This window comes from Vidua macroura, chromosome 10, assembly GCF_024509145.1.
Source record: "Vidua macroura isolate BioBank_ID:100142 chromosome 10, ASM2450914v1, whole genome shotgun sequence".
In the NCBI taxonomy this organism is placed as follows: domain Eukaryota; kingdom Metazoa; phylum Chordata; class Aves; order Passeriformes; family Viduidae; genus Vidua; species Vidua macroura.
This window is the reverse complement of record NC_071580.1, coordinates 4987437-5015337: the sequence shown is the minus strand read 5'-3', so window position 1 is coordinate 5015337 and position 27901 is coordinate 4987437. Positions and strand designations below refer to the sequence as shown.

Sequence of the window (27901 nt, the reverse complement as noted above, 5' to 3'; positions counted from 1 at the left end):
ATCAGGTTGAAGATGCCCTTGCAAAAATAACAAAAAAAAAAAAACAAACAAAAAACCAGAAACCAAGAACTGTTGTTGGATTTTTAACATAGTATTTATTGAATAGTTTCTCTTCTAGAGCCACTTTATGATAGAAGCATCAGTGCACATTCAGCTCAGATGCTCATTCTGAATGGACAATGAAAAAAAACCCCCACAAACCATGGACTGGACATGTAGATCCAGGGGAGATTCATGAATATATTAAGAAATAGAAAAAAAGATTCAGGCCTATCAAGTGGTATACTTTATTAGGAATAACTACATAGATAATCAGAGTACAGTTGTAGGCTGGAGCCCAACAATGCTTTTTTTTTCCCACATAAAAAAGTAAACTTTCATAAAAGCTTGTTTACCAAAGCCAGAAGCAGTGTTATTTTAAACAGTTTATTTACATTGCTCAGATTGGCAAAAAGAGATATAAAAAACAGTGCAGTCTGACACATTCAAAAGCATCACTAGTTACATATAGATACAAGACAAAACACAGGTGGTTAAAAAGAAACCAGAAGTTGTGAACTCCTGCTAATACCAACAGTTGAACTGTTAATGAAATGCAGAAATTTTACATATTCAGATAGTTTGTGAGAGTATATTGCAGGGTACAAACTGTTCAGAGATGACAGAAGTGAACATAGTTTTAAAGGAAGACATAAATACATGAGAAAGCCTAAAAGCCTTAGGAGTTGTACACTGAAATTTGACACGCCAAAATTGGACCCTGAAGTTCCAATGTCACACCAATAATCCCATGCATTAAATAATGATTTGTTAACCAAGTATGGGGAATGTGTGGGGGTTTGGTTTTTCAACAACCCTACTAAAGAGGAGTGTAATTCTTTTCCTCAGACTTCCACTTCAAAGCAAGACAAAGAATTCAATTGATCATTTTTGATGGTCAAAGCTCCTCATACCACTGTGTATACAGTGAGGCTGCAGGAGATCATAATCACAAAACTCAATTCTATTTAATTATAAATAACTACATTTATAAAATATCTGGAATAAGCAGCTGTACAACAGGTTAACTGTCATACTTGAAAGGTCAGGTACTTCATAATGTATCTCCATTTAAGAAATCCACAATTCAAATATTAGAGTGCTCTGCCAGTAGATGAAGTTAGGCAAGCATAATAGTTATCCAAACTACAGTAAATTATGTGATCATCATCTTCATTTCAAGATCTAACAAACCAGTTTATTGCCTGGAGGGGACAGTTTCCATAGAAGAAAATGTTTCAGTTATGCTGGTAAGGAAATAAATGTGTACAAGGGAATACTGTGTTTCAATGAAGGCCAAGTTACTTATTCCACTGATTGGCTGGTCTGCTTCAACACAACTAAACCCCCTTGTGATTAACTTAGTGTCATCTAACATTTTGCTAATCATTGCTAAGTGCTAATGACTAAGGTACCATTAATGTCAGTCACAGGTCACTGCCCAGCCACCTGCCTGTCAGTCACTCCCACAGAGCAGAGTCTTCCCCACCTGCCTCATATCAAGTGGGTTGTTGATCGGCTTAATGTGTGACTCCTCCTTTCAAAGATCGAGGGAAGGCTGACCAAGGAAGGAGAAGGAACACCCTGTTGGACAAAAAAAAAAAAGTTATTGATCATTTATGAGCCAATCTCAATTGTGTAGCAGTCATTTCTCAACCTTCACATATCATACAAGGAATGTGTGAGTGAAGAAGACCTCGAAGATTGGCAGCTTTTGAAATTAATGATTCAGCATTTCTAGAGTTTGAACAGGAAACTTAACACATTTTTAAAACTGCAGAAGAGAGATTTTTTTTCCTTGTTACCAGCCTTGAGAGATTTGGAATGCAAGAACATGTTTTTGAAGAGTAACCGTTAACAAGTATTAGTATACATCTTGCATCACTTTTTGCCATAACAATCTCCCTCCAAAATGAAGGCAAGATACACTATGATAATCTCTTAGAGAAACAGAGCTCCCCCTCCAATCCTACAACTTTCTGTATTATCGTCAGCTCTGAGCCCCAAATGAGATGCTGAACACATGTCTCCTTGGCTGCAGGAGGCAACAGACATCCCAATGATTTGTCAGAGCTTGCTTTAGCTGTGCCTGGATGGGCACACACTAGGCAAGAAGCTGACTTTTCTGATGCTTGGAGAATAAGCTGCTTCTGAGACTTAATTACTGTGAAACCAACACATCAATATGTAGCACTAAAAGTAAACCTCTTTGGATTAGCTGAGATTTTATATTCTTTTCACATTAGACCTCAAGATACTTGCACAAGCAATCCTCTGTTGCTCTTAAACAGCCAGCCAAGCTTCTCAGCACATCAACAGGTCACGGTAGTTGGGCAGCTTGTGCACCTACATGCTTCGAGAATCTTTTAAATAGGGATATTTTGGGCAACTAAGGGAATACACACTTCACTATGAACAAGCCCTATGCTTGATTATGGCATGTCCTCCATTTGCAGTCATTGGCAATATCTGAAAATTTAACCCTAAACTCCTCTTTATAGATCAGCTCTTATTAGACTCGAGTATTTTATACCAGATAGAGAATAAAAAGCTAAAACCACAGGTAAAATGAGCTGCTCAAGACTTCCTTGCAACCGAGTCATTAAAGTTCTCAGAACTCTGGCCAGTGAGTTACATGGTCATTTGGACATGAAACAGTGAGGAATTCAACTGTACATCAACTATAAAAAAAAACTCCAAAAAATTACATTTAAAAGTTTGTGAAAAGATCAGTTTGCACCCAGAACCACATGTGATTGCTGACTCCAATCCTGTGCATTAGAGGACATTAAAGAAGAACCCAGCACCATTTGAAGCCCCCTTTGTGCATTAGAGCTGTACCACGCTCTCTTAGCTTACAGAACTCAGGACTTCTTGCTCACTTCAGTCAGGATCTGATGCACAGAATTTCCCAGAGTCACGCTGGTTATCATCTCCAGCATCAGCACAAGTGGCAGTAATAACAGGGAAAGCATGTGGTCTCTCCAAGGCATGACCATTTAAGCTCTCCAAGCTGGAAGAAGCTTTTGCTTCTACAGCATTTGAAAGATGAGTATTTGGAGAGCCAGGACACAGCACAGGTCGAGGCTTGGAACTTTGAGAGCTCCAATCAACAGAACTGGAGCGATGGACATTAACAGCACATTTGGCAGATCCACTCAGGCTGCACGTGGAAGAGGAACGAGCAATCTACAATTAGGAAGGGTTTAAGAGTTAGTTCAAATAAGGAAAAAAAAGAACAAGCATCCAAGCTTTATTGATATTTTTATGCTATGTTTTTTTTTTCTGCACCAAAAAAACTCCTATATGAGCATAGGCCAAGATTTAATTTAAATAAAACAATATGTCTGAATAACAGCTTTGACTCTTAATGGACTCAGGTTTCCTGCAGTTTTAGTTTCCTATCAACAACTGCATGGTATTCCAACTTGAGGGGCTGGAATCCAAACCTCTTTTCCCCTCAACTTTATAATTGAGCCAAAAAGGTTTTATGCAAGTTCAGTGGTGTGTGGCATTGGTTAAAAAAACACAACACATGATCTGCTGCCAAACTTATTTACATAAACTTATTTCAGTTTATTACCACAAGTGCAAGAGGTCTGGGAAGAATGTGAAACATGGTTTTGCAAGTTTAAGATTTTGTGGAAAACAAGTATTTTTGTCTGAGGTAGATATGCACAAAAAGTACATGACTTGCAAGTTCATGAGAAATGAGATACAGTGCTGTATCAAAATGAAGACAATTAGAATGCAAAAACAATTGTTGCCATAATCATAACAAAAGGAAAGAATCTCTCTACAGAAAACTAGGCTATATGCCCATTGGTAGATTTTAAAAAATTTCCTCTAAAGCAAAGGAGTCTGCTGCGATACTTCCTCCCTTACTGCTTCATATTTTTCTCATGTGGGAGAGCAAGGCTATATCTTTATGTTGTACAATTTAATGGCCACTCAAACATACTGAATTACCTCAATATTGAAGTACTGACACATCAGTCAGTAATAGAAAGATGAACAGGACTCTCTTTTCTTGGCCTTCTGTCCCATACACTACAGACTAGAAAGTAGGTGTTTACTCATCAAATTTACTCAAACACTATAATAAAAAGCAAAGATGATGAAAAGATTCCTCCAAATCTAGTCTGCTTTACTAGACTGTATTAGGAAATTGAGTTTGGCCTAATGGAGCAGGAGAAAGCTGTAACAGGCAGCCAGGCATAGCAGAAGAGTTGAAATTGAATTGAAACACTATTTTATTTTACCCAATTTTCTTAAACATTTACAAGGAGATAATTCCCCTGCTGTTTAGAAACTTGCAGGCTGCAGCATCTATGTTTCTCTACCTTTCCTTCCCAGTTTGTTTCACAGGATGTCTGTCATCTCACTACTTTGACTTAAACATTCACCATACTAACCAAAAGCATGAACCAATATAAGACTTGTGCTGAAACTTTCTCACTCTCTCAGAAGATGAATCATATTGCATCCCAAGCAAAAGAGATTGGTGGGGTTTTTCTACTTAAATGTGTAAGGTAACTCCCAGTTTCTAGTGCATCAAGATTTTTCTGCATTTTCAACAAGGAAGGCTTCTTATTAAACAGGTCTTGAAAATAATATCCCTATAAATGCAGTTAAAAATATTTTTTCCCCACTGTGATGTTGGAATTGCTAAAGTGAGAGCAGCAGCAGACATGAAAGGAGTGTGATGTCGAGAAGGTGCCTTCCTTGGCGGCACAGCTCACTCACCGCGAGGGAGGAGGAGCTGGTCAGGCGGCTGCCGATGTAACTCTCGTTCGAGCTGGGGCTCCGCCCTTCCGTGGCACTGTGAGACATCAGAGCCCTGCGGAGAGCTCGCTTGGGTGTTTTGGAGAAAGAAAAGGCTCTTGTGACCTGAGGAGTTTGACAAGTGGTTAAACACTGACTAAAACCAAGCTGTAATAACTGCTACTATACAGGCTACCATTCTGAAAATCTCTAGGATGTGTATCAAGTGTTGGTGGTTGGATCACAACCAGCCAAACACCCCCACCTAAAGTGATCTGACTCTTAAAGGCTTCCCATAATCCTTGCTCTTCTAATTCTGTCCAAATATGAGGACAACACAGAAGGGAGAGAGGAGGGCAGAGATTCAGAGAGAAGCCAAAGCAACGTCTGGTCACCAAGGCTTCCCCACATCCCTCAGTCCTGCAGAGTCAGGCCCCCTCTCCTTTAAGTTGCTTCTCAATTTTCCATTGTATTTAAAAGACTCAAAGTATTAAACAGCATAAGTTCCATAACAGACTCAAAAACGACTACATAATACTTCTGACTGTAATACTTAAGACTATATATACAGATATTCCAAAACCTTGAACACCCCTCACCTTCTTTCTTTAAGGAGATTATATTTAAGAGCTTTAGTTCCGATTAAGTTTTTCCTCTCACTACTGTAAATACTACAAACCACCTGAAAGAGGAATCCCAGCACAATTCTCTGCATAAAAAGCACTATCTTACCTTTTTTGATGTTTTCTTTATTGCCCTGGATGCTCTGCTTAAAGTACTGTCCATATCTTTAGTATTTACTTCAACTGAATCAGGATCAGCAACATAAATGAGATTTTCCTGTAGACAAGAATAGTCTTAATAATGGTCAAATATCAGCACTTGCCAAAATATCATTTTCTAGTCCATTAGGTCAGATTTAGAGGGTTTAATTGCCACATTCCATATTTAACTCTTTATACAGTCCAGCAGCTATGTGTTTTCAAGCCATTTCGTTAGATCAACAGCTGGTGCAATCAGTTTGAAACCACTTCATCAGTAGTTTCACATTCAGTTTGTCTGATTCACTTTCAAGTCCAGGGCTGACCAAATTAAAGGCAGTAGCTCTCTGAAGCATCCCCAGGGAGCTTCCAAGATAAACATTCCATTATTCCACTGACACATCTAGCACATTTCTGAAGTGAAATCTTGAGAGCTCCAGCTGTCAAGCGTTAAGACTAAAGACTTTCAGCTTAAGTGCAATACATGTTGCAGAATAGCCACGAGTTTTGAGGTTTTTTCATGCCTCATTCTTAAACTCCAGCATGTGCAAAGCAATCTCTGGCTATCTACTTACAAAACCTGAGGTACAGAGGGAGCATACATGGGAGTGGGAAGTTGCTGGCATGATTTTTTTTTTTTTGCTGTTTGTTGTCTGCATTTTGAGAAAACACATTTTACATTTAAAAAAAAAATCTCAGCAGCTTTATGGCCATTCCTAGGGCCTCAGGAAGAGTAGCCAAAGCCTTTGCTGCCACCAGGTGGCAAAGTCAATGTTATCTCCATTCACATGATGCTCTAGAAGTCTATAACCAGGCAAAAGCGCTTAAATTGAAGCTGAACTGGACATTTAAATAAGCAAGAAAGAATTATTATATAGTTGGTACAGAAATTATAACTAATGGGATTCAGCAAAGTAGGTTACAATTTGTCAGCATATGATTGAGTGTCTTGGGGCAAGAGAGAATGATGCATTTATTACACAAAGGTTTAATTCCTATTAAAAACCCAAGTTATACATTACACAAAATAATGAAGATAGACAACACACAGACTAAAGAAAGTTAACACTTCCACATCAGCACTTTTCATACTCACTAAAAGGGAAGGGAAACCACAAAGCCCAAGTCTCTTATTCCTAAGACCCCAGACCACAAGACAGACAAAATAAAACTAAGATGCTGTTTTCATTACTTAATGTCCTCTCCTGTAACAAGCATGCCTTTAAAAATCACAACCAAATATTGTTCTGTAAGAATACACTGCAGAGCATAAAGCATTTCTAGTTTACACCAAATGGCTTCAGCTATATGTACTGCACATATTTTCAGCAAATTGAGATGACTGATATGCATAGACTTTTACATAATTAAAACATCAGCTGAAAGCCTCTTGCTTTAATTGGAGAGGATCTACTCCTCAAATTAGTGGTTTTCTGACTACAGAAAGCTCACACACTGCATTTCTAGAAATGTGACAAGGCCAGTGCCTCCTTTATTTCACAGGTTTTCTTACTTCCTTGTTTTAAGGTTGTAGATTTTTGTCTATGGGAGGAAGATGCTTCATGTCTCTTGCATTATGGTGCAGATAAAGTGTAGAGCAAAGAACTCAAACTAACAGAGTTAATCCAACACAAATGATCAACAACACTGGGATTTGTAAATTCAAAGATAGCTGTGAAAGAAGCAAGCTGAATACAATTCTTGTTAGAATTACAGTGCAGAGTTGAATCATACCCTTTCACCATCACAAATTAATTATAAATAATTTTTGATTTTTAAGCACTTAGCTTCTGCACAAACTAACTTCCAGGCTGTTTCCTTTTCTACCTTTTAACACTCACAGGCATGTTAGCACAAATGTTTTCTGCTCTACTTTACCTCAAGCATGTCCTCTATTAACTTCTTTAGCTTCAGGTGCTTGAAGCAAAAAAGAGGGAAATGTCTCAATCAGCAGCACGGTTGCAGAGTACTTACTGCATCTGCTTTACAAATTGTGTTGGCCACGTGCCGACACAGCATCTTCAGCCAGTCCTCCTTGCAAGGGTCTTCAGTTGTCATCTGGAAACTGAGCAGCTTGTTGTTGAGTTCTGTAGGTGGCCTCACAACTAAGGCAAAAGCTTTCTGGCAATCTACATTTTGTTAAAAAAAAAAGCAAGAAGTTAATAAAAAGAATAATTATTTTTTTCATTTAATTCAGGAGAAAAACTTCAGAAAGGTCTGAAGTTTTGAGCTCCAGCTCTGTCTGCCAGGAGCTGGAGCTACAGACAGCATGTTTTGGTGCAATGATTTTATCTTTATTAACACAGTATCTCTTGTATCACTTGCAAGAGCAGAGTTCTGTCCACAGCCATCATCAAGAGGCTGCAATCAGCTGTTCAGGCAATAGCTGAACAACCAAATAATCTGCAGAGCAGTCAGCCTCACCTACCCTCTTGGCCATTTCTCTTCTTAATTGGGTTTCTATGTTCAGGTGCTTCAGAGTACATAAAGCAGAACACATGATGTGCATATCATCACTTACAGAGAAACACCAAAACTTGACAGGATAGAAATCTGGAAACTGGTGTGACTAGATTCTTTATAAGTCACTATCAAGGCTGGAGCAGTATGGCAAAGCAGATAGAGATTAAGTCATCTTTTAAGATGCACAGCTCCTCCTGAGCATTATTATCACCAGTTAGAAGAAAATTTGGTTTCACACCAACAGCACTTTTCTCCAGCCAGTCTAATGCTCTGGGCTGAAGTTTGAGGTTTGGTTTTTATTTTGTAAATCCAGAGCTGTCGAGTGTTTAACTCTGTTTATTTCACACTGCCAATTGGTTGGCTTATGCTAATGCCATCTAGTAGTTCTGCCAAATTCAGCATCCTGCAGCAATTCTCAAAAAGCCAAAAGAGCATCAGTACAAGGAATTCTCAAGCTCATACAGAGATTCAAACAGAAGCTTTTACTAAAATCACATACCTAACATACCCTACATTAAATACACCTTAGCATTCCATCTCAACAGCAGAGCTTCCTCCTTCACACTCTGAAACACATTTTAATTAACTACCACAGCACTTCAAAACACACAGACCTTCTGTCTCCCTGATGTCCAAGACTTTCTTGATCTGAGAGAGAGGCATGAGAACAACATGCTTGAGAGATGCAGGAGGCCTTGTGTGGCCATGGGGACTCCTGAAAGCTCCAATGACTTTATGCCGTTTCCTTGCAATCTGCAGTTAAATAGAATAGAAAGGGTCAGTTGGAAGCTCTCTTGCCGTTGTTTCCTTTCCTTCCTATATTTTTTACCTTTTACTGTCCAGGAAGGCACAGAAAATCTTGCTACTCTACCACATAAATCTTAAAGGAATTCACTTATCTCACTATTCACTGCCTACAGCCCAAATGGGCCAGCAATATTTGTTACTTGGCATCAAAACACTCAGCTGAAAAATACAGTAATGTTTTTAAAAATACCTGAAGAGAAAGTAATTTTACATTACAGATCTCAATTCTACCCTGCATAACAAATAAGGGTCCTTTGAAATCCACCACAATATAATATAGATTTAAACAGAAAAGACAACATCTATATGCATGAACCAACTTAAGGTGTGGTGTGTTATGTCCTAGAAATATCCCTGCCATTGCTTATGCATGCAGCCATTGAGCAGGCTTTGCATAAAAACATGTAAGGTACTTGTGTGTTAAAGTAATGGATCTTGCTGTTTGTCTCTTGTCCAAGAGACAAGCCAAGAAGCTTTTTTTTTTCCTTTTCTTCCTTTACAAGAAGTGATGAAACTGAGTCAATAGGGAGAGTTCATCACGAGTCACAAGAACAGGCTTTTGTCTCTAAGCGCTGCTTAGGACAGCACTAATTTTGAATTATTTTAGAGTTGGTCTTCTATGAAGACAATGTTCTTCACTGCTGCAGACAGCAACAAGTACTTTATGAAAGTGTCCTTTATAAATTCAGTTTTCCACATTAGTCTCCAAAACCCAGTTAGATTATTCTTCCCCTCTAGTTCTTCCTAACAAATTTTTAGTTTAAGGTATTTATTACAACTTTGGTTTTTTGGTAGCCTAAGAACAAGGGTCTTAGGCTTGGGTCTACCAAGGCCCACTATTCACTCCCATTATATACAACTAAACTTTAAAAGGACAAACAACCTGATAAGCCAAAGACTCCAGCACTTTTTCATCCACTGGTGCTACTCAAAGTGCTATTCAGATAAACATTTTTTTAACATATTAAGCTGCTTTTATGTTTTTACTCTGGCTGCAAGACATTAAAGGCTACATTAACACCTCTCAGCCATGAGAGGATTATACAGTAGTTAATGGAAAAGAAACATCAGCATGTGTTGACCTACCAGCAATCTGTGACTTAGAATGCTGCCTCAAAAGGTCTTAAATTTTACTTATTTATATTCGTGTGTAGTGTCAAGCCTTTTACAATTCAGTTCATGAGATGCACTGGTATAGTCACCTTACCTCTAGGCAATCATTGAACAGAAAGAGCGTGACCTGCTCTCCCCTGTCACAGAGGTCATCCCCAAGTGCTACAGTTTCCAGACGCTGCACCAAGCTGCGGTGGGAGGACAGGAGATTGGCCTAAATGACAAAAGCAAAAAGCTCATTAAGCATTTAGTTCAAGGGCTGGATTACTGCTTGCTTACAGCTTAACACTGGCAATCTGTTTAAACCAGCACCATTGCATTGTAGCCTCACACATTTTTGCAAAGGGAACAAAGTACTGCAGTCATTTAACAGATCTGCAACTTTGGAGAAATTACTTACTGGACATCCATCCACTTCATAGACAACGTCAAAGAACTGCCTTTGTGCCTCTGTTTTTCTTTTGTCTTCATTAATGTGTCTAAGGAAAGCATATTATATTAATTTCAATACCAAGCAACAGTAAATGGATGCACTGCATTTAAGACATACAAAAATAATAAAGCTAAACATTCAGGGAGCTAATTTACACAGCAGCATTTGCCACATTTGCCTGAAGAAATAACCAAATACCTCATGAAATCACATAGGAAACTTCAGCTCTAGACTATTCTTGTCACGTTACCAGCACTTGACACACCAATCAGTTAAAACAGAATTCCCCTCCCCTGCCCTGCAAGATTTTGAACCAGAGACAACTCAGTTCTTTACAGCCTGCATTTTGTCTCCCCCAAATCAGGACTGCAGTTCAACAAGCAGCAGATCCGAGAATAATTACAATTTAAAAGTTGTTGTTAAAACTGGACAAACATTTATCCAATTAATGCAGGAGTTCTTGTTGCTGGAGACATACGCTACACTTCAAAAGAGGTGAGACTTACAATCTAAACAACTTCAGCTTTCAGCTAATTAACTCATGGAACAGTGCCAAGAAGAGCTAATACAGGACCAGAAGAAAAACTTATCTCCCACCAAAAGTCTGTCCTTTCAGTAGATATAATGCATAGAAGTAAGATTTAAAGACAAAAATCCAGCTCTTCCATTCCAGAGAGAAGACAGAAATAAGAGTTGAAACAGAATAGAGGAGTGGGGACAGCCCTGCTGAAGCAGGGAGTCAGCAGAGGTTCAGGTACAAGTGCTGGGGAACATCACAGACTCCTTCAGAGCTCTGGCACAGAACTCCAAAGTGACAATAGCAGCCAAAAGGAGGCTGAAGAACACCTACAGTTATGTTTACTTACTGTTCCTTGTGGCAACATAACACTGACAATTTAGGAGGAACAGAGGGATCTAACTGCAGTATGTTTAACAGTATGTTCCATAGAATCAACATGACTTACGTCATCACCTCCTTTAATGATTCAATGGCTCTCTCTAGAGTTATTTTATCTGGGTTCTCTTCTGCTGTATGTTTCTTAATATCTACAATTAAACAAAATAAATAAATAAAAACTCTATACATATTACAAGTGCCTGAAAAGAAACATGAAAAACTCAAATTTAAACTGAGTTAAGATAAGCTGACTGAAGACATCAGATCTAACCTGGAGTCCAAGTACCACTGATTAAGTGGGGAACTAGGCTGAACTGAAGCTGTCCAGACATCTCATTAAGAAAAAAAAACACATACAATACAGAAACCAAACCCTTAAACTATTAAAAAAAATTAAATTGAAGTGCAGAGACAAGCACAGAAGTTTTTTTCCACCTGAAGCAAAGAATGATGTGGATTTTTTATTATCTTTAACAAAAGCATTATTATAGCAAGTGGTTGATACCAGGTGGAACACATGAAACTGTGAGCCTTGTCAATATGAATTGCTCTCTAGTTTATGTTAGTTTCATTTGAATCTCAATTATATTCTTGTTTGAAGAGACAGAATTGTCAGTGCAAACTGTTCCTCTATCTGTATTCTGCATACAAATGTATGAACAAGTGGAATTTAGACAGAATTTATGCTTTCTTCAGTAGTGGGTCTCACTGACTGCCAGGAATTATGGTTAACTCACATAATCAGACTTGTTTTAGATGAGAAAAGCTGTTTCTAATGATGACAAAAGGTAGACATCTTGTGGGTTTAACACCTTCATAGACAAACTAATAGAATTACATCACTAGGTTACCATTTAGTAGTAGGGCAACACTGGGCAGCCTTTGAACAGGACGGATAAGGAGCTCAGCAAGGCTTTGGCGGCCACATTCAGGTTTAGCTTGATTTATCTGGGGAAAAGGAAATAACGCTTACTTTTTTTTTTTTACATACATACACAAGAAAAGCACAAGATCAGAGAAAAATTCCCTTCCTTGAAATCAGCATTGCTATACAAGTGTGAGAATTGTTTACCACAGTCATTAACAGAGCATGTTAAAAAGCACATTATATTCAAAAGTATACAGTGATTTATATTCTCAGAATGTCTAGTTTTAAAGGGTCTATATCAACCCTTCAGCTCTTGTTCCAGCGACTAATGTGGAGTGGGACTGGGGATGGCCTGTTCTCTTATTTGTTCCCCATCTTTTAGATATTAATACTGGATGTAATTCCTAGTCCCTCAGAAAACAGGAGCTGAAACTGCCAGTGTTTGACAGTTGATTATTTAGATTATAGGAGTTAAAGCTACACTGCACTATTAACAGTACACACACATCTGAAGAGATCAAGAGTCTTAAGCCTCATATTCAGATAACATTCTTTGAGGATCATCTTCCTGTTAGATCTCCACTGTTAGGCTCCTATTCATTAGTCACAAGAACGCTGAGAAATTCTGCCTCCCTGGAGCTTCACAGCTGCCCAAGGAAAGTTAAAAGCTGTTTCAGAAACACAAGTCTCACAGGGAGGGGACCAGTCAAAGTAGCAGCTCCAGTTATCTTTTCAGAAAAGAGAAGACATGTATTTGGGTGGAACTTTTTTCCAGCAACAAATGCATATAATCATACCACCTTGAAAGCTGTTTAACAGCGGAGGAACTCAGACTTTTGCTGAAAGAGTCTTATGATGAGCTTGAGGGATTGAAGTTCAAATCCTTCCTATTTCTGTCTCACTAAGAGATGTTCACATTCCTTCAAGCTTTCAAAATTTCACATTCTTTCATCTACTGCATTCAGGAGAACATGGTAACAGTCCCCATGTTCTACTCATAGACTTATTTCTGCAGACATTTACCTTTAGGAAGGCATGAAACCTTGGCTTCTGCTTTTCACATCTTGTAATCGTCTCCTTGCTCATTTCAAAGAAATTCACAAACGGAGGGTATGTTTTCAACAAGTCTTTTGACTGAAAGAAACAACTGTTAGGGCTCTGCTTTACATATGATGTATCCTTGTACATATGTTCATATGCCCTGAGCCATACAAAGCTGCTCAAAGGCACATTGCAATAAAGAATAATAAAAAATGTGTTGCAAACCCATACATGTTCTCAGAACAAGTTAAGACATTTTTGCATGCCAGATGCCCCAGCTTGATGCTGCTGATTAAACGCAGACTGCTCTCACCAGCATCAAGCAAACATGTGACAATATTTGCAGCTTAGAAGCTGCTGAGCAGCTCGAGTGGGAGGCAGGTTCTCACCTAGCAAGAGGCTTTTGGTGAGAATTTTGGAAATTTCAGACGGGTATTTTCACCAGTTACTGCAGTCACCTTTTAAACCACCAGAAGCAATACCTTAGACCAAAAACTTTTTGAATGACAAGCACTGTTTGTCTCAAAATCATCAGATCAACAAAATCACAAGATACCTAGCAGCCTATTTATGTTAGAATACTCTGCAGTCCCAGACTTAGCCTTCCTGTTCTACACAGGACTCCTTATTCACTTACATGTTTCATGTCTTGAAGGAAGAACATAAGTTTATGAAAAGTTATTTTCTTAATTCTTTACTATTGATCAGAGGCAGCAGATGGCTAAGGGCCTGGGAAGTGGCTTTTAATGTCTGAGTAAAAAGTGTGTCTGTAGCATTGCTAATTACAGTTCTCAAACTGTAGCTATTTGTAGTTTTAATCCTTCATACCTGTGAACAGACATACACACTAAAACTTGACATGTATTGTATCACCTAACTCAACTGAAAAGGCTAAATAAACAAGACAATGATACAAGTTGGAGCTCTTTCTCAGCAGTGCTTTGCTTGTGTTTCCTAGCTCCTAGAAGTGGATTGTTCATAAGGCAAGATAATAGTTGTAAGCATAAAGAAAGAAACAGGAACTTACATATTTGAGAATGATATCACCAATACTTTTGCTTTCAGTCCAATTTATCATAAGATCTTCCAGGTCTTCCTAGAATACATGCAGGGATGAGGGGAGAAAACAAGCTGAGCATAAAGTGCATAAAGCTATTAAACGGGATCACTATTTTGCCAAACACACATCATTAGCTGTGTTTTCATGCTGACAAAACAGGCAATCCTAAAAGCTGTGCAATTTCACATTCAGCCCCTCCAGTCTACTGAGGGCTGAAAACAAGAGCTCTCTGGCTTACTGAATATGTATATATAGCTGTAAATCAATGCAAGTACACCTGGCAGCATGTCAGGACTAGCCAGCTCTGCAGCAAGGTGACACTGCTGCATCCAACACAATACACAACACATCCCAAAGGAATACTGAGAAAGGATACACAGAAGACAGTTGAACCAATTCTAATTAAGACTGCACAACTTACCTAGGACTTAAGTCTATAAGACAGGATTGAAATAGAACTAGGATAGATTCCACTTACTTGCTATACCAGGGTGTCAAGGAAAGTGAGACCAAGCCTGTAAGCCTATATGAGCTTGATAAGGATTAAGCTCAATCACCAGCAGATAATAAGAGGGACAGGAGGGCACAGCACAGTTCAGGATTCACCTTAAGTGAAAAGATTTATCACTAATATTGGTTTGTTGCTGCCACTGCTCATATCTTTATAGCACCAAAGATGAAGGAAAACACAACAACAAAACATCAAAGCAACTCTCTGCTGCAGGTGACTCCGGTTTGACACACGGACACACAGCTCTATTTTCATCTGTCTCAGTGGGCACACATCAATAGCTGGTGTGATTAACTAGACTGCACCCCACTGGCTGGAAAAAAACAACAAAACCTGTACAAATAAATCAAGTTGCAAGTACTCTGCAAGTCTCTCTATTGTAAAAGCCTACAGTGAAATGCTGCCAGAGATAGGCCGATGTCACTACTTGAAAGAGTATATATCTATCCAGTAGAAGCAATTGAAAACATGCAGAAAAGATTCAAAGTTGCTATGAAAGCTTCCCCTGCAGGGGAGAAAGTGCAGCTTGCCTTGATTTTAGTGTGCACATCAAGAATATCTGGAATGCTGCCAAATATGGTCTTGATCTCTTCCTGTGCAAGGATTGGTCCCCCAAGTTGTCCTTCCTTCTCCAATGGAACTTGAAACAACTGACAAATTAAGAGGGGAAAAAAGTTAATTTATGCCCTCCCAAATGCCAACATTGTGTCAGATATAGTTATGAAAGCAACAGTGTTTTCCTTCTAGATCATAACTTCCTCCAGTCACAATCTTGAGATGTCTCCATTCAACAAGGGTAGGTTTTGGAGAGTGGTTTGAAGATACAAACACTTGGTTTGATACATCTCTACAGCATAACACCCTCTCATCTCTTTCTACTCACACACATCTTGGCTCATTCTTTAAGTAGATAATGAGCTGCAATAGAAATAAACTTTCAAGAAATTAAGCTCTTCCTGTAAGTTGTTTGCTATTCTGCTCTTCTTGGAATAATTTAAAAAAAAAAAAGATTTTTCCCTCTGCCATCTCTTTCTAGTCACTAATATCTAAAATATTAGTCAAGAAGATCCTATTTTCCTGACACTTCCAATTTCCATATATATTGAAACAGCACCACAGATCCCAGATTAGAAATTGTATTTTCTAACCTGTAACTGAGTATTTTTATATGTCAGTAAAATTACATGAGACTGTTTATATTGTCATCTTCCTATGAAGCCTTGATGCACCCAAGCCCTCAAAAGCCTGCAGATCACAGACTGAAAATACTAATTAATATAAACATTGGATATCTTATGACAATTGACCTGGACTGGCTTTAAAACCACCTGAATAATTGTTGTCATAATTGTTGTAATAATAATAATGTCATTGTTGTAATAATTTATTACCTGAATAATTGTTGTCAGAATATCAACATAGTTACTTTCTGTCTGATACAATTCCTTTGCAACCTGCCACCTTGCAGACTGCTTGAGAGGAAGAGGAGTTGAGTTTTTGGAAGGTCTTGCACAGGATTTTGGTGTTTCTGATGAAGAGATATTACCAAAAGAAAATAAGAGCTTTATTACAATGGAGTCCCAAAAAAAGCTCACTCTCAAAGACAAGAGAAAAAACTTCAGAATTTTTAAGTGAAGATAAGTTTGGGGTTTTTTTAAAGGTTGTATTCTATTCTATCAGGGCTCTTTCCAGAAAATGGCTCACTATTATAGCCTACTTAGAGAACAATAGTAATATACTATTCCTCAAAATTAGACTGAAAGTAATAAGCCATTTATGGGCAGGTCAATGACTTGACCATTTTATTAGTTCCTTATTTAGCAGGAAGCAAGGATTAGGTGCTGAACATTACTTATTTATACTCTAGTACAAAAGTGCTTTTCTACTTCCACTTTGCCATGTAAACAATTAGCTCTCAGCTGCCTAGCATCCTTGCATTAAGTGTACAGCTCAAAACCATTTACTAAAATCAGCCCTAGCACACAACACTTATATTTCATCCCGTAAGGGGAAGGGGAAAGGCTCAAGAAAGCAATTGCTCTTAAAGCTAAAGCCAAGGTGGACCTGGAACAGTTCAAGAGTTTTAAATATTTGCTCATGTATTGGATCTCAGAGACCTATACTGTCTTTTTTTATATCAAAGCTCATTATTGCCATAGTTAACAATGAAATAAGTACCTTACCAGTTGTTTCAAAAATAGCACGTTTTGAGACTGACTGCTGCTGTTGGATTAGAAGAAAATTTGCTACCAGGGGTAACAAGAGCACTAGCATCACCTAAGAAGGCTGATCTTTCCTGAATTCCTTCTGAATTATCACTTACAGGTTGTGCCTCATTGGGAGCTCTTATGTGATTGGAGTTTGCCTTTTTAAGGCAGTAGCAGCTCCAGATACCTCCTCTATATGATGGAACCAGATCTTTTAAAAACACTTGGGGTATCAGCTTTTAACTAACCCAAAATTTTGCAGTTCCTCTCTTCACAAGAGCCACGTGCAGAGATATATAAAACTCTGTCCATTCACTCAAAACCAATTGATGATTTATATTCTTGTGAAGTTTTAGACATAAGAGTTTCCTGGAAAAAACAGTGTTGCCTCAACAAAACATTTCAAAGAGCCAGGAGGGGGCCCTGCATGAATTTTCCCTTTAACTCCTCTAGAAAAGAATTTTTGTCCTCTTTCTTCCAAGTATCCTATGGAGAGTATTTTAGATGATTTACTGTTGACTATGCTGCTAATTTGCTACAGACTTCCAGCAGAGCATTTGAAGCATTTTGGAGTAACACTCAACTGTACTCCCTATTTATCGTCTCTGTATCTATTACTTCAGATATGAACACACTTCCTGTGATCACAAGAGGCAGCTTGGCCTCTGTCTGAACTCTTCACTCCAATTTTTTCCTCCCCACTTTGAAAAGTGGAATTACATTGCAAGTCTGTAGCAGAACCTGCAAGATTTCCCTACCACCACCATTTCCACTTGCATGCGAGAGCTGTTAAACACCAAGTGTGGCTGAATGGAAGGTTTTAGCTCTACCTCCATTGGCAGTGCTTGACTCTGGAGTGTTGGAAATATCCAGCAAGGAGCCAATAGAGAGGGAATGTTCAGCTGAGGGCCGTTTCCGAGGAGGGAACGGGGACATGTCTGTTTCCCTGGTCAGCTGGGCCAGAGTCTCTTTCAAGCGGCGCCGTTTGCGGTTGCTGTTGGGAGTGCTCAGGGAAAGCAGCGACACCGACTTCTTGAAGTCGGGACTCTCCGACTGCAGGGAAAGAAAACTTCATTCAGGGGGTTTATCCTCAGTGTCCAGTTCAACTCAGTGCAGAGATTAGTTAATCACAGAGATCAACACACAAGACAGAAGGAAACTTCTTAGAGAAGCCAAGGCAAAACGGGTGAAGCTTTTTACCCCCTCTTTTTAAAATAGAAACCACAGTGGTGTTTTGTTTGACTAAAAGTAAAACTTTTGGGAAGCAGAAAAAAAGTTTCTATTCCAAATTACTATTCTATGCATAAAGTTTATAATGGATTATCTGGAACTTAAATGTTGCTTTAAAATATCTGATCTCTGGCCCCACATACAGTATGTAGCATGCTAATGTTACCACCAAAATATGCTGTGCATTGTGTGTGTTCAACATACCTTCTCAAATAAATACATGGACTCTCCAGCTCTGGCATCCATTTGAATGCTTCCCCAAAACCACTAAAGGAAAAAATGAACACAAACTTTATAAACACATTAAAGAGATTCACCCAAAGTTAAAAATATTCAAAATAATCTATAATAGTTACATAGTTGGCATGGAAGATTTTTTTCAGAATAAAATTAGCAGCATTCTCTAAAGAATTTTCAGCACTAACCTCTTGCTTTACAACATAAAGTTTTTTCAAAGGTTCAAATGGAAGATCTTTTACTGTACTTTCTTCAACCACCAAGTGTGTACACCTTTCATCACCAACTGGTAAATAGTGTCCTCCTAGATAAAAAAAATAAAAGGCAAATAAGCAGGAAAGAATATCCTTGTTAGAAATCAGTATCTCACTTAACAGGTCTGTGGCACCTGTCATTATAAACTCCATCCCATTCTTCCCACAGGTTTTCATAAACAATCACCTTGCATTTCTGTCATTTCTTCCATGTTAGCTTTCTCATCATCAGAGAATCCCAGGAAACTTAACATGCAATCCTGAAAGGGAGGAACCTTGAACTGGTTTCTAAAATCATCATCAGCTGCACAGAAATCACTGAAAGAAAGAAGATGCACAAAAAAGTCACTTAAGTGACTTATGTCAGTATTTAAGCAGAAGCTCGCAACATTTGAGGTGAACAGCATGCAAGATGAAGGCTGAATGAAAATAAACACCTACATTTCATTCCTTTTCTCCCATGCCTTATAAATCCACTCAGCTTTCACGATAGGAATGCCAAGACTTACAGCAATCTACAAAACAGGAAAAGTGTAAGTTGTACCAAATATTTCCATTTAAATCTTTCCCACGTCAAGAAAAATTCGTAACCTTCCTTTTACTTTTCAAGACAGATACTGCAAAAAGTGAATATATTCCTTCAAAAGTCATATCCAACTGCAGCTTCCCAGAGTTAGAATGTATGAATTCAGTAACTAGGAGATCAGATCAATAGCTATTTTGACATTTCCTCAAAAGTGCACCATTTTGTTAGTTTGACATCCCTTCATCACTCACAAAAACACAAAATCACATCTCCGTTCCAGTGGAATAGGGGATCTTTTTTCTGCTTTTGATACTTTGTATGAAGAAAAACACCCCATCCTGCTTTTATCAAAGAGAAAGCAACTATTTGAAAGGTAACTGCCATAACTGCTTGAGAGATTGTACAGTGTTCCTACATTTTCTCCTTTGAGTCAGTAGAAAGGAGTGTTTGAACAGAAAGTAGAACTTCTCTTCCAACTGCAAGATTATAAAGACAAACAGGGCAAAAAAATGCAACACCCTACCAACAATTCAAACAAGGGAGAGTCAAGGGGCATAGACATTGCTACGTCATATTAAACAGCACAAAAACCTATAATCTGTTATTTACTTCTAGACTGAACACAAATGTCCCAAATGATTCCCTTTTAGAATCAGAAAAAAAAGCACACTCGGGTCTATTTATGCATAAAGGAATATTTGAATCCTCACCCACAACAAGTTAAAAATAATTTTTTAAATGATATGCACCAATTAAGGACTAAAGTTTTTTACAAGTTACCTCAAAGTTTATTGTTTGGACAGGCAAAAGCAGGCATTTGTTCATCATTGTCTTTACTACTGATAGCATCAATACTTAACCATTTTGAATCTTGTTATTTACTATACTTGTCTATTTCAAATGTATGTTATTTAGCTCTCCCACAGAGACAAAAACATGCCAAAGCTCAACACCAGACAGAGATGAATTAGCCATTACAAGTTATTGCTGTTAGTACAGGAGAAAACAGCAGCTTCTGAGCTGAAGTATAAAGAACAAAGAGTCTACAAAAGCCAAATTCCAAAGGTTTCTATGAAACACCAACTCAAGCTTACATACTCTGAATTTGTCTCCATGTGTTGAGTTTGCCACCAGATGAGTAACTTTTGAGCTAAAGTCCCTTCGAATAATTCCACCCATATGATGAACCAAGGTCACAAGCTTAACCTGAAAAATGAAGATGAAAAATTTTCAGTATCTTTTGAAGAGCGAGTTCAGTACAAAAAGTGGTTTACAAAGCAAGTTACAGAAGGTTACATTAAATGTCTAGAAATAGAAATACTCTGATCTATTCTTAAAACAACTTGTTCACATTGACAGAAGATGTAGCTTATACATCAAAAAAGCTATTATGATTTATTTTTATTTCAACATTTAGTATGGCCTTGCTGTGTAGCCTGAAGACTATCCAAGCCACCAGTACCCTCATGATCATCATACACAATGCCTTCCTTTTCCCACATGTTAGATTTGACATTTTCCTTGCTGATACAGACAATTCTAGATCAAACCTAACTAACCCAAATACCAGGCAAAGACTTTTGGTTTGGATTTGGTTTTTTTCAGATGAAGATATGGAGCCATATTGTTGATTCCCAGGTGTCCAGTAGGGAAATTAGATGGCAGCTACCTACTGAAATGAAAAAGCAAAGTCCTAGAGTATCAAACAAAGAGTAAAGTCCTGATAGCACAATATCATGACAAGATAACATGCCTGTGAATGCTCTGAACAGAGCTACAAAGATTTACTTGCCCATTCTACCACCTGTACAAAAAAAGAGGACACTACTGGGTAAACATTATCTGAAGCCTCAACTTACAAACCTTTAAGCCCTATTGAATTAGAGCAGTTTAATGTCACTCAACAAAAAATGACCAAAAATGACACAGATAAAATTACTTTAACTAAGTTTTGTTCCCATCCTCAAATATCACTGCCTCTAGACTTGCAAAAAAACCAAAAGAACAAACAATTTATTCTCCCCATACAAGCCTGAGCCATGGTTAAACCCTATGGGTGATGGAACAGAAGAGTATCTTGAAAATATACTTAACATGGTTTTACCAATCCAAAGAAGAATAAATTACTTACTAATTCATCTTTCTTTCTGAATCCTGTAAAGCACAGTACCAAGTTCAACATACTTGCACAATACAGTGGACGGCAGGAGAAAGGTAAAGGCTGAAGACAAGAAGAAAGCTCATGAGTCAACAGCATACTGCACTCATTAAAGTTTTCACATTACCTTTAATACATTACTGTTATTTCTAGAATTAAAAATGCATCAGACACTAGTCCAGGTCTGTGTATTCAGTTATGCCTTAGCTCCAGGCCTGCTGATGAAGTAACTAGAGCATCCCCGAGTTCTACAGGTAGCACTCCATCCTTTTATTTCCTCCCCAGTCCATCTGCTCTACATTACAACTTTTGGAAATATAAAGTGATTACTGCAGAATCATTTCTATGCTGCCTTTCCTAACAGCACAATCCCAACTGGTGATCAACAACTCCCACAACTACAGCAGCAGTCGTAGACCTATCACTGTCCGCCTGCACCCTCTCACTATGTGCAATATTCTAACACAGCATTAGAAACTTGCTTTTCTTAAAATTCTCTTGCTAGGAATGTTTATAACTGATTGGAAGAGCGAGAGAGATTTTACTCCTAGAACTCATACAGCAGGGAACTACTCATCTGACTGCAGCAGGAAGCACACACCTCTCCTTTCTGCGCACAGCGCAGCACGACTGGCGGCCCGATGACTCGGCAATCTGCCTTGCAGAGGTTGCTAAAGATGGGAGCTTGGAAGTCAGACACAACGAAGATCGTCTCAAATTCTGGGGAATCAGAATCTCCAAGCTCTTCTATCGAGTCTGTCTTTATGTAGGGCATTTTAATTTCCTTGAGGCACAGGGGTGAAAGGGAAAGCATTACTCAGGCAACACACTTGCACCAGTGTAAAATTCAACTGATGTTTATTTTGGATCATTAGAAAAACGTGATTCATATTTCAGAAACAGAGTTAGGATTCGTGAAAACTGAATGCAATGCACTCTAGCATAAGAATAGCTATGAACTGCTGGATGCTTTAAGACTAAATGTCAAAGTAATTCCTGCTTTTGAAGAATCAGAATTCTGGTTGCTTAAGCAGTTTATATATCAGATCACACTGATAATGTAGCACTGGAAGGAGCTAGATAGAAAAAACACCCTAAGCTCAAAAGATAAATGAAATTTCAGACTGTCAGAACAGCTTAGGGTACTGTGGGATGCTACTAAAAAGTAGCATCCAGTTTGCAACAGCAAGCTCCACCCTGCACAACACCTACAGAACAAAATAGGTTTTGTTCATTGCTTGGTATTTTTAAGGGGTTAAAAAAATTTGTCCATTCCATTTTCAAACACTAGTTCCAAACTTTATCTCTTATGTCTTTCACATCAAGAAATGGAAACGCATTTCTTGCACTTAAGTTTGAATGCAGCTTTCAGTTGAAAGAGAAATCCATTGACAATTACAAAGCCAGTTCATAGCACAAACTTATGTGTGACTGAACACAAGCATGCAGTTGGATGTCCCCATCAATACTGTGATGCCCCTGTTAGAAAACACCACTAGATAAGAGCTACAAGTATTACTCCATATTTGTAAAAAGTGCTAATTTTGATTAGCTGTGACACCATCAGAATCATTAGCATATATTACGACCATTATGCCCAATTAATCCAAATTAAAGTGTGTGCAGGTTTCAGTCCCAGTGAAGTGTAACATGCTGCATGCAATTACATGTGCTGAATTGCATGACATACCATATGAATAATACTTTTTATTAGTTTTTCTTCTGATTTATCAGGGCTACTTTCCTTTATCTTTATAACAGGTACTTCCATTATCTTAATGGTCTGTGGAAGAGGAGAACTTTAGTACAGAAGCAAATTGGTTACTACAAGTCTGAAGGTGTAACATGTCCTTCCAGTGACTGTTTGATCTCAGGCTCACATACCTCCAAGGCTTCCAGAAGCTCCTCACGTTTCCCTGCTTCCTGAACCAAAACCACTCTTGTTTCTATTTGAGGCATTTCTTCTGCTTAGAGAGAAGCAAGGATAATATTTGTATTTTAGCAGAAAAGTCTATGTCATGTCTGAATCAAGCAATAATGTATAGAAGAATACAGGCAGACAGTAGCCTTTCAAGATTCCTTATCAGGAGCAATCCTGAAAATAAATGTTACTTCAAGAAGAATGTCCTTTACTTAAGGCATATCAAATTGACTTAGAGCCCAAACTTTCAAGTGTGAAGTGAAACAAGAATCTGCAATTCATGACCAGTCAAAGCAAGAATACAAATCAAGGGGTAGGAAGGAGGAAAGACAACAAGCAAATGAAAAGTCAAAAAAAATATAGGCTTAATGCTTCTAGCAAAATTAGATACCAAGATCTGCCGGAAAATAGACAGCTGGTATCTTTTCTAGTTTCAATGTTCCTGGCTGACAAGGTTCACTACTTTCTTGGTAACTGAGCAGTTACCAGGAATATCAGAACTGAAATTAGATGCCTTGTTCTTTTTTTCCATGTGTTAATAAGCCTTCAAAATATTAGGAGGAAGAACAAGCATTGCCTCCACATCATTTACATCAACAGACCACCAGCAGATTTTGGCTACTACCTTGGAGGAAAACATTGGTGATTGTTCTTTAATTTCAAGATTTGTTCTTGAATTAATTTTGTGCTTAAGACTATTAATCTCTTCACCTGTCTACCTTATACCTATTTATCTGTCCACACAGAGCAGCTGCTGTTTCCAAACACTGGTGTCAAAATGTCACCTGGAGTGATTTATTCCACAGAAAAGACATCAAATGGAACTGACAGCTTTCTGTATAACAGCCAGAATAGTCATTCAATTTGGGCTGTAACACCAAACTTTCTTAATGAAAGGATCCCAGATGAACACCCTTTTCCCTACTCTATGCTCATTCTGGAGTTCAAAGTACTTTTGGTTTTTCAAAACTACTAAATACCAACAAAGTAATCAGTCATTGCAAAATCAAGCAGTCTTAAAATAAACTTCCCCCCATTACCTTCAACATCCAGAACAGTTGCACGGAATACATTCTCTTTGGAAGTTTCTATAATTTTTGAATCAAGAACAGAAGAATCAGCCAAGAGGCTTCTCCCAGTTTCAGACACCAGAGTACTGCTGTCAGCCATGATTATGCTTTGTTTCTTTCTTCAACAGCTGGAAGGTGGAGGGGCCAAGCTCAGTTACAGGTGCAAAAAGTTGATTCATAAGAGTCCCATGACCAAGGCTGTCAGAAGTGACTTCAGAAAACAAAACACTTAGGCTCTTACTGAACTCCCACTCACACTGATAGAGCATCAAGAGGAACACAACTGATAGAAAGGACTGACAACAAAGCTGTTACAGAAATGGTTCTGTAATTCATCTGCACAGAGGGAACTTCACCTCTGAGCACAGGCAAGCACGAACTGAAGTGCTCATTTTAAAAACCTTAACCACAAAGCACCAAACTAAAAGCACTTGTTTCTTTCAGTGACAAACTATTATAAGCTACAATTGAGACTAAAATTTGCATTGTTGATCTGAAACATTAGCAGAAGAATTAGGCTAAGCATAACATCTTGCTAAAATCTGATTTTTCAGGTGAACTGGCTAGAAATAAGCACCTAGAGAGTAGAGCCAGGACTATTTACTCTTAGAAAAATTAAAAAAGCTTGAGTCTTTGCAAAGTTGATATGTACATATATGTCTAGCTGTATGGTCTGGTCTACTGTCCTGCATTAACTATGATAGAGTAGGAGAAGCCTTTCATCATCAGATAAAGAGGCCTTCTCTCTCCTCTCAAACAGAATGGATCTGTGCTCTCCCTGCCCATCAGACTTGTCACCTACTGGAAAGGCAGAATCCTTGACCCTCTCATTTTCTGGGAGCGACCTACCCAAATCCTGCAGCACAAAGATTGTTCTCAGACACCTGCCCATTGTCTGTCACACACGAGGCAGGCAGGGTGCAGTTCCTGTGATTCATCACACACCCAGATTGCAATGTTTGCACAGTGAGATCAGGAGTTACCCAGAGCAGCAACTACAGCTGAGCTGCTGTCGACAATAACCCTTTGCAGCACTTGAACTGAAATTGTTCTTGTGACTGTAAGTGCCCTCTTAAAACAGCAGCTACTCAAATACTGTAGTGCAGCATTGTCTGAAAGAGGACTCTTGAGGCAGTAAAACCCCTAGAGAACAGCACGTACTATTTTTCAAATTGTGTAATGACCATCCCATTACACAGCAAAGTCAAGACAAAAAGCAATGGGCACCTTGGCATACCAGCAATACAGAAAAGACTTTATCTTCCAGAGATCACATCTGGGACTCGTGGAAAGGATTCAAATCTTCATAACACACAAGTTCCTAATACAGTGATGAGCAATATTCACCTTACAAATCAACACTACAAATCTATCATAATTCTAGATGTATTGAGCTACCAGACTTGCCACTTAATTTCAATTTCCAGGTCACAGGCAGCTGTGCATGTCCCTGAAGCTGAGTTTCCTAGACCTAAGTCCCAGTCACCCACCTAATTTTTCTCAGAGCAAGAGGAGAGAAGAGTCTTTGGGGAATCACCTGGCCAGAATGTTACAATGTCACCACCAGGAACGGTTCTACAGTTACCAATAGTAACAGTAGTAAAGTATAATCTTGGCAGATTCAAACCACATTGTTAATAATGATTACCACAAGGACAATTACAATGTAAATTAAGAAGAAAACAAGCCCTCCAGTTAGAGGCACAACTAAACTTAAATCCTAGAGATTATATCCTAGAAGTCGGAGACATCAGTACAGTTATTATTATACCAAGTAAAATGTACATGAACTCACAAAGAACTTCATTTTGAAGAAGCCCAGACTTTGGTCTGGGTATTGATTTTCTTTATGGATTTTTCTAATTTATTTATTTCTGAGATGCCATCTTGGGTGTGTTTAAAAATATTTCTTGTTTTAACAACAGCAATATTTGCCACTAAACTTACAGACTGAAAGTGGCAGGATACAGAGGAAAACAAACAGCACACACAGACGTGAACATAAAGAGCAAAAGTCAGAACGTCATCGCTACAGGCAGAGCTAATGCCCCCACAGCATCACACTCAGAAATTACCTCCCAATAATTTGTGGAAAGCCTGAAGGACACAAACCACCCAGAAACCAAAACATGTTTGTTAAAGCAAGGAAAGGAGAGTAAACACCCTCCACGCTTCCCATGTCCCTCCCGAGGAACCACCCAGGAAGATCCCCGAGCCCTCTGCAGGGAGGTGGCCGGGGATGGGACGGGACAGGACAGGACGGGACAGGGCGAGGGACCGCCGCCGCCTCTCGCCTCACGAGCCAGCAGGTGCGGCCGGGCCCGGGGCTCCGCCCTGCCCAATGACATGGCCGGCGGCCTGAGGAGCCCAGGGGCAGCGCCGGGGCCCGGAGGCCCCACAGATGCCCGACACACCGGCCCCGGTGCCCCCCCGGCCCCGGTGCCCCCTCACCGCCGGTGCCGCTCGCCGCCATCCGCCATCAGCGGCCGCCGCCAATTCAAAAAGCGAGCCGCCGCACTCACACCGCCGCCCATTGGCTGCCGGCCCCGCCGCCCCTCTGTAAGCCGCCCCCTCATTCGCCACAGCCGCGAGATGTCCCGCCCACTTGCCCTTACTTTTCGGCAGCCCTGCGCCCTTGTCCCTCTCCGATTGGTCGCCGCACCTGCCACTCAAGCGGAGCGAGCCCCCATTGGCTGTGAGATGTTTCCTGGGCAGACGCACAGCGCTTGTTGCGGTACGGAGCGCAGGTTGCTGAGCGGCCGGGGTGGGGACGAACTCTGCGATGATTGGCTGCCGGGAAGGGCACGCTCTGCGCTGATTGGCTGCCGCAGGGTTTGAACGCTCGCAACGGCCGCGCCCAGAGACCCGGATGGAGCGGGCGGGGCGGGAGTGGCGCTGCCCTCACGGCCCCCTCACGGCCCCCTCACGGCCCCGTGTCCAGCCGGCCTCCACTCCAACCCAGGGCACCAGGAGAAAGTCGCTGTGGTCACCGCAAAAACATTAATGTTGCTAATTAGTGAAAAAAGGATATCGGTGTGCCTCTCCTGCACTGAGTTTCAGAATAATCAGTTCGTAGGAAACAGGAGCTGCCGGGAAAATACGACTGGTCAAGGTGAAAATCAACCAGCTGAGTCCACGGCAGCAGCCCCGAAATAAATCAATTATGCCAAATGCTTAAGCCGTCCTTTTGTTTTTAATTTTCCCCAATACTAAAGCTTACTGGTAGAGAAAGGAATTCTAAGGAGTTCAGCATCCTGGAACCTGATTTAGCACAATGTTTCACTGCAAATGTAAACTCCCAGTGTAAAAACGATGAGAGATACATTTTCTATTTCTAGAATGTTCTATTATCTGCCAAATTGAATTCTTAGATAGTCCAAATTTTTTTTTTTATACAACATTTTTTTCCAGTTCAGGCTTTTTCATGACTGATCCAACAAATGTAAAAGCCCATTGACTTTTTATGATTTGGAAGAAAAGACAAAATAGGAAAAAACATAGAAAATGCTAACAGGTGTTGTTTATGTGGATATAGATTTG

The 27901-nt window shown here is 39.4% G+C and overlaps 1 protein-coding gene across 4 annotated transcripts; it reads right to left on the bottom strand.

Moving 5' to 3' along the window:
- Positions 1-271: 271 nt before the first annotated feature.
- On the bottom strand, positions 272-26860 carry ECT2 (epithelial cell transforming 2). Of its 4 annotated transcripts, none has more exons than XM_053986633.1 (25): positions 26813-26860; positions 24332-24489; positions 23255-23337; positions 23061-23153; positions 21972-22154; positions 21344-21433; positions 20311-20418; positions 19128-19201; positions 18874-19004; positions 18621-18736; positions 18400-18462; positions 17796-18018; positions 16150-16286; positions 15289-15408; positions 14215-14283; positions 13170-13280; positions 12130-12226; positions 11346-11427; positions 10348-10426; positions 10042-10161; positions 8642-8780; positions 7539-7693; positions 5536-5643; positions 4786-4929; positions 272-1623 (listed from the first exon to the last, which is right to left on the bottom strand). In XM_053986633.1, exons 2-25 carry the CDS (start codon positions 24459-24461, stop codon positions 1534-1536), a joined length of 2745 nt encoding a protein of 914 aa, XP_053842608.1. In that variant the 5' UTR covers positions 24462-24489; positions 26813-26860; the 3' UTR covers positions 272-1533. The 4 variants fall into 4 exon arrangements, with proteins under 4 accessions (XP_053842608.1, XP_053842609.1, XP_053842610.1 ...); XM_053986634.1 differs by having other exon boundaries at positions 23255-23334; XM_053986635.1 differs by lacking the exon at positions 23061-23153.
- Between the last annotated feature and the right edge of the window lie 1041 nt (positions 26861-27901).